Below are 7,500 nucleotides of genomic sequence, written 5' to 3' on the forward strand. Positions count from 1 at the left end.
TACTGTTTAGAACAGTGCTAAAGCCTGTGTTTCCACAGTTAAGATAATACACAAGTCACATGATTAGTCAACAGAAGGTTACACCGACATGGGTAGACCAAACCGATATAAATGGAGTGGATGCTCACTATCAGGACAAAGTGTTCTACGCATGTACCAGTGTGTTACTAGTTACCAGGGTGTTATTGCTGCGTTCGTAATTTTCCATTTCGAGCTCTGAGAGACTGACGGTAAGAATTGAGAGCATGTTTACACAACGATAATATATTTCTGATATGGTTTATAGTTTTGTGTGTATATTCCATGTCAGTAATTTGTTGTTACGTTGTTGTTTGTGTTTACTTTTTTAGGTTTATAACCTGACTCTTTACTTGACTAATGGCCTACTGGCTTACTGTCCATACTGGCCTAAAAGTATTAGAGCAGGGGTCTTCAACCTTTTCAGGCCAGGGACCCCCAAACTGATGGGATGATGGAGCAGGGACCCCCTACCTCGTAGGGTAGGGGGGCCACCACATATATCGTATATTTATGTATAAAATTGTGTTTTATATGAAACAATGGTTGCCTGCTCCTATACAGGTTGTCCCAGTAGTAGCCATGGTTCACATGACTCTCGTCTGTCACAAGCGTCATGACGCTACTTGTTCCTTTTTTTTATTTTATTTTACAACCAGTACATCTACATAAACGTTCAGATTTAAAATTTAAAGTGCTGACCCCCCGGCCACGGATGTTACAAGTTAAAGCGCAAGTTATCTTCCGTATTGTTCAATAAAAAGCTTTTTAATCCGATCACCGGCCATTTTCTATTTTTTACAGTTTTTGTAATAATATATCATGGTGCAATACACCTCCCAACCGATTTCGGTTTAAATGGCCAGCGATCGGATTGAAAAGCTTTTTATTGAACAATACGGAGGATACGGGTACCGTATTTTCCGCACTATAAGGCGCACCGTCAGTGCGCCTTATAGTGCGGATGCGCCTTATAATCCGATGCGCCTTATATATGTATAAATATTGGTTCCCTTGGTTTCCGCACTATAAGCCGCACCGTCAGTGCGCCTTATAGTGCGGATGCGCCTTATAATGCGGTGCGCCCTATATATGAAAATAATACATTTATTGAAGGTGCGCCTTATACTCAGATGCGCCTTATAGTGCGGAAAATACGGTACTTAGACCAGTGCGCGGGGGGGCAGCACTTTATATTTGAAATCTTTCGGCCTTAACGTTTATGTAGATGTGCTGGTTGTAAATGTAAAATTAAAATATGACATGTTATGTTTAACACATTAACCGCCAAGAACGTAGTCCTACGGTCCGTTAAATCCAACTGTTAAGCGCCGAGACCGTAGCCCTACGGGCTGCGGTCTTTTCGCGCATGCGCGGTCCGGGTGCACTTTCGGAATTTTTTTGATCCACTTCCGTTTCCGGTTTGATGACCGGAAATAGAATTATTTGGGATCCGGTTTTGACGATCACGCCCGCTCCCATTCTACAGACGAAACTGAAACTCAATTCTCTTCCTGTAGTTTTTTCTCCTCGCATTTCACTGTTTAACGTAATCCGCTCTAACTACAACATGGATACCCCGTTTGACACGCGATCTTCACTGGGAGATACAGGGAGATCTCGCGGATGTAAACAGACCGTGTAGAGCTCAATCTTAAGGATTTTAACAAGATCTATGGCGACATGAAAAAAACAAAAAAACAACAAAAACACCTTGGCACTGGTGAGTACATTATGAGATTAACCTCTGGCGGTCGATGTGTTAAAGACAAATTGACATTTTTGAAAAAAAGAAAAAAAAGTTTTAAAAAAGTTTTAAAACAAAAATATTGTTTAATCAAACAACAATTTCGCGGCCCCCCTGCAGTACCTCCGCGGACCCCCTAGGGGTCGCGGACCCCCTGTTGAAGACCTCTGTATTAGAGTGTGTTGGTATTGTGTGTCAGTATAATAAAACCATCAAAGACAGGTCTGAGTTGTGTTCGGTTGCTCAAATACCCTCTACATGTACAAGGGGAGATCTATTTAGTTGCATTGCTTGTGTGACTGGCTAGATAATTGTACAATCACAATGTATTCATTTCTGTGTTTTTCCATTGTAATTTTGGTGTTGATAAATGATTCTATATACTGTTTTTATATTGTTTTATCTCATATGATTATAGCCTATAGTATATAGCCTATATCTGTTGCCAGAACCATTATAATAATTGTATGCTTTTCAAAAACAAAGCAAAAACAGACTTAATTGGAAGGATTCACATTTAAACCTTTTTCAGTTAATGTAGCCACTGCCACCTTCCTGTGACTCCATTTGGGGTCCTAACCCACAGTTTGAGAACCACTGTTTTAAATGGCATCACTGTAATCCTTAACCATCAAAACATAGATGTAGACATCACCTATTCTGTATTATCATGTTTTGTTTAGGAGATATGATGCAAAATACATAATTTGGTTATGGCGGAAAGTAAAATGGCTGCCAAGGCCACTGGTGAGTTTTTTGCGATGGCTCCATATCCAAAATTGTTCAGGGCCCCAAACTGTACAAGTGTACCAAGGTTCATACTTTTATGAAAAAGTGACAGATCTTCGGACAAAACCGCACAGGACTACCTCACAACATCACTGAATTGACCATTAACTATTCACCTGAACAGTTTATGATGTTGTACATGATATTATTGTAATCATTGACCATCAAAACATAGGTGTAGACATCACCTATTCTGTATTATCATGACACAAAATACATTATTTGGTAATGCGGAAAGTAAAATGGCCGCCATGGCCACCAGGGGGTGTTTTTGCTATGGCTCCATATCTGAAAATGTTCAGGGCCCCAAACTGTACAAGTCTACCAAGTTTCACGCTTTTATGAAAAAGTGAACGATTCACCTAAAATGTTGTACCAATCCACCGGACTATGGGTGAACACCAAAGAAAGAGGGAGTCCCGAGAGCAGTGCCACTCCCTGCCTGCACACTGAAACATGACGCTAGGCTGGCACGCATCGACCTCACCGCCATGATTTTTGTCTGTGTGCCTACAGGGGGGTGCGGACCAAAAGATGCCCATCATTGTGTCTCGAGTGGCCCCTGGAACATCGGTAAGCTGAAAACACACACGCACACACAGATATCGTTTGTCGGGTGGAAACCTCATATGTCCAAAAAAATAAACTGTTACTTTTCAGGATTCAAATTCAAAAGTAGCAGATCCACAAGCTCGAAACGTGGCGCGAAGCTCCTTGTTTTGAGTGGATCTGCTACTTTCGATGCTTTTGTGTGACGCTGTAGTATGATCATCATCAATTTACGAAAAAACACAAAAGTTAAAATATGGAGATAGGTTTCTGCCCGACAGCAACGATATATTTTTTAAATCTTATTAACTCTCCACTTTGTCTCCTTTTCTGCTGTTTCACTTTCCTCCCATCACTTCCTGTATCTCTCCCTTACCCTCCCTCTCCCTGTACTTTGCCTCTCTTTCTCTCCCCCTTCCATCCCTCTCTCTGTCTATTTCTCTCTCCCCTCCCCTTGCAGGCTGACCTGTGTGTGCCTCGCCTTAACGAGGGTGACCAGGTGGTGTTGATTAACGGGCGGGACATCTCTGACCACACCCACGACCAGGTGGTCATGTTCATTAAGGCCAGCTGTGAGAGCCACTCTGGAGAGCTCATCCTATTGGTCCGGCCAAACGGTGAGTTGTTGTTCACATTGGTCAGAAACAGGGAGGGAACTCACGCTGTTGGTCCGACTTATTGATGCATCAACCCCATTGGTCAGATTCACTCGGGGTGTTTGGACCGTTTTTTTGTTTAGTTTTTTTGCCAGGTTCTTTTGAGTTATTTTTGCTTTTATTTGGACAGTTCAGATTAGAGAGACAGGAAACCAATGGTAGAAAGGGGGGCATGACATGATGCAACGCAAGTCTCCTGCTAGAAATCTAACAGAGGACACTGTGATTATGTTGGCTGTGGGTACATACACACAGTTCAGTGTGTATGTACGGGCGTGTGTATGCACGGGCGGAAGTCCCATTCACTCCCATGTTAAGTTTAAAACCGGACGCGGATCGCGACCGTTCTTCCGGTTTTAAACTTAACATGGGAGTGTATGGGACTTCCGCCCGTGCATACACACGCCCGTACATACACACTGAACTGTGTGTATGTACCCAGTGCTCTAACCCATTAACCCATTAAGACCTGAGGTCGATTCTACAAAATGTCTTCTAAAGACTAGTTTTCTGAAAAACGTATCTTGCTATACTAGTGGTCCTCAAACTCATGTCAAGAACCCCCAAAATTATATGTATTTGGCCACCGACCCCCATCTCAAAATATGTTGTGCCAGGGACCTCCAGAAGCAAAGAACGCAAATGTCCCCTTAAAAGTTTTTGATATTCAACGATTTTATAAAAAGAAAACACATCTACAAGCTTGCCTGTGAGCTTGTATATCTGATATTTTTTTAATATCCAACACAAAAATCTAAAATGACACAGATGCTTTCCCGGTTGTAATGGGCTAAACACGCAGCTACAGTACCCAAATTCTTGGACTAGTTTAATTTGTGCCAAAGATAGCCAGGACACGCCATTCCCCTTACCCTTTGTTTCTGCTTTAACAGGCTATTGCAGAATGAATAACTGAACTACGTTCTGGTCAAGTCACACTGTTGGCTTATAGTTGTGAAGTTGCTGCATTTCGTAGAATCTTCAGGTCTTAATGGTTGAGTGAAATGTTTCATCTTTCCACCGCAGCTATCTATGACGTGGTGGAGGAGAAGGCTGACTCTGAACCAGACTTCCAGTACATCCCAGAGAAGTCGCCCCAGGACCCGGCCCAGCTGGACCAGCACGCCTGGAGGGACTCCATGGTGTCGCTGAGGGAAGGCCTGCTCAGCGGAGCCATACTGGCACAGTTTGATGTGAGTATTATTGAGCAGAAACACACACACACACACACACACACACAACATAGGGCTGTGTCACGATTACGAAATTTAATTTGATGATTAATTGTAATACAAATAATTGCGATTAACGATTTAATTGGGGTTTTTTTTGGGGGGGGGGGGGGGCATTGAACATTGGAACATATGATTAAAAGATTATTAAAAATAGGTTTGCCTTTTAGGCTTCGTAAACAAAAATTGCACAGGTCAGATGTGATGAATAGCTTTAATATACAAATAAATTACAGACATTTAATAATTTTATACTTTAAAAAAAAAGTGAAAATAGCGGAAATAGCTGATCTACAAGCTTACAACGCATCACTCCGTGACACGTTGTAAGCTTGTAGATCTGCTATTTCTGCTTTTTCTTTAATATTTTAAAATATATGAAAAATTATCAACATGGAAACGATTATGACGATTATGCAAAATAATTGCGATTATCGAAAAAAAATTCGATTATGTAATAATTGTGACAGGCATACAGACACACACACACACACACTGTCTCTGGGATCCCAATCTACTCTGTAAAATTCTCAGTGTCAATTTAACTCTGAGAATGTACAAATGGAACCAAATGGACACGTGGAGATGCTCCCACATGCACCCAAATAATAAATGCTGATTGATCTACTGTATTTGATGCATTGTGGGTCAGTACGGACAGAACCATTGGAAGATGTAGCGTAATTACCCATTCGTGTTGTCGGCACGGCTTTTTGGAATGGAAACGGTGAGCGAGAGAGAGAGTTCCACATTCCTAGGACTTCCTGTCTTTTATCAACAACTCTTAACTACTTCCTCTTTGAGTGTCCTGCTGTGTAGTTAGTGGAGAGGAATGTAACACACACACGCACACGCACACGCACACGCACACACACACACACACACACACAGACCTTTGTATTACTATACTTGTGAGGACATCGACATTTATGGATGCCGATTGCATGAAAGGCATTTCAAAAATGTGTTTGCCATTTTAACCCTAACCCCGAAGCCGAAAATATCCGATCTACAACTTCACAGTGCGACGTGTTGTGAGATTATATATATATATATAGAGAGAGAGAGAGAGAGAGTCTACATTGCAGTATTGATACTTTTACTTTGAATACTTTTTCCACCACTGCAAGCGCATTACGAGCGCATTACAAACGCAACTTGCAGACACACATTCTGGACCAACGCGGACATGAATGCACATCAGAGGAGCTCACGTGCACTGAACTCGCTCACCCCCCCGCACCACTCTCTGGTGATGTGGTACAAGCAGAGATGATGCACTGAGCCGTTGTTTCTTGGATCACCCTGAAGCCTTGTGGTGCTTTACATGGAATCAGCTCTCTGCTGGATTTTAGTGCTACTCTGCCACGCTCGCGCGTGCATGCTTTTAGTGTTGAAGATTAGACCAGTGATGGAAGAAGTACTCAATTGCTTTACTTAAGTAAAAGTATCAATACTGCAATATAGAAATACTCTGTTACAAGTAAAAGTCCGGAATTCAAAATTTACTTGAGTGAAAGTACAAAAGTATTCGCATCAAAATGGACTTAAAGTACCAAAAGTAAAAAATACTCATTATGCAGAATATCCCATTTCAAGTTTTCAAATGTATAAAAATCTTTTGAAAATACAAAGTAACTAGTAACTAAAGGTTTTCAAATAAATGTAGTGGCGCAAAAGTGCAATATTTGTATCCGAGATGTAGTGTAGTAGAAGTAAAAGGAAATACTTAAGTAAAGTACAAATACCTCAAAATTGTGCTTAAGTACAGTACTTTAGTAAATGTACTTAGTTACTTTCCACCACTGGATTAGACTAGTTCTCATGAATACCGTGTGAGTGTATGTGTGTGAGACTGTGTGTGTGGACATGCAAGCAGCATCATAGAGGGACATCGCATGCCTTCTCAGACTCCTTTCACTTTGCTCATTGGAAGATTACAGCTTAACCACTTAAACCCCATTTGGTCCCTCAGGGCTCTATGCTAGTGTATTTTCTGTTTTCTGTTATTGTGGTGAAAGCTTTCGCTGAAAATAGCCGATCGACAAGCTCACACAACGCGTCGCGCTATTTTCAGCGAACGCTTTCCCTACACGGATATGGATGCTGGGGTTTAAGCGGTTAACACACAGACTGACTGTACGCACATTCATTCACATTCACATTGAATTCAGCACTCCTCGCTCACACGAGGGAGCACATGTGGACAAGTATGTGTGCATACACTGCATCGAATACACACACACACACACACACACACCCACACCCACACCCACACACACACACACACACACACACACACACACACACACACACACACACACACACACACACACACACACACATTAACAGTGAATAGCCAGGATTTTGAACATAGACATCATTGGTGTTGGATAGGCATGTAACGATTTATCATAAATCTATTAAGATCGATTCAAACTGGTGACAATTTAAATCGATTTAATAAAAAATGTATTGCGATGCAGAGCAAAAAAATAGAAGAAAATAC

General features: G+C 41.5%; 1 protein-coding gene across 2 annotated transcripts in view; it reads left to right on the forward strand.

Moving 5' to 3' along the window:
- ptpn4a (protein tyrosine phosphatase non-receptor type 4a) overlaps positions 1-7,500 on the forward strand; it is a 115,460-nt gene that overhangs the window by 93,389 nt on the left and 14,571 nt on the right. For both annotated transcript variants that reach the window (XM_080456587.1, XM_080456588.1), the window contains exons 18-20: positions 3,071-3,127; positions 3,564-3,720; positions 4,786-4,952. In XM_080456587.1, the coding sequence (XP_080312713.1) occupies positions 3,071-3,127; positions 3,564-3,720; positions 4,786-4,952 (381 nt within the window). The remainder of the gene's footprint in view (positions 1-3,070; positions 3,128-3,563; positions 3,721-4,785; positions 4,953-7,500) is intronic.

This window comes from Gymnoscopelus braueri, assembly GCF_963280865.1.
Source record: "Gymnoscopelus braueri genome assembly, chromosome: 18".
Classification (NCBI taxonomy): Eukaryota; Metazoa; Chordata; class Actinopteri; order Myctophiformes; family Myctophidae; genus Gymnoscopelus; species Gymnoscopelus braueri.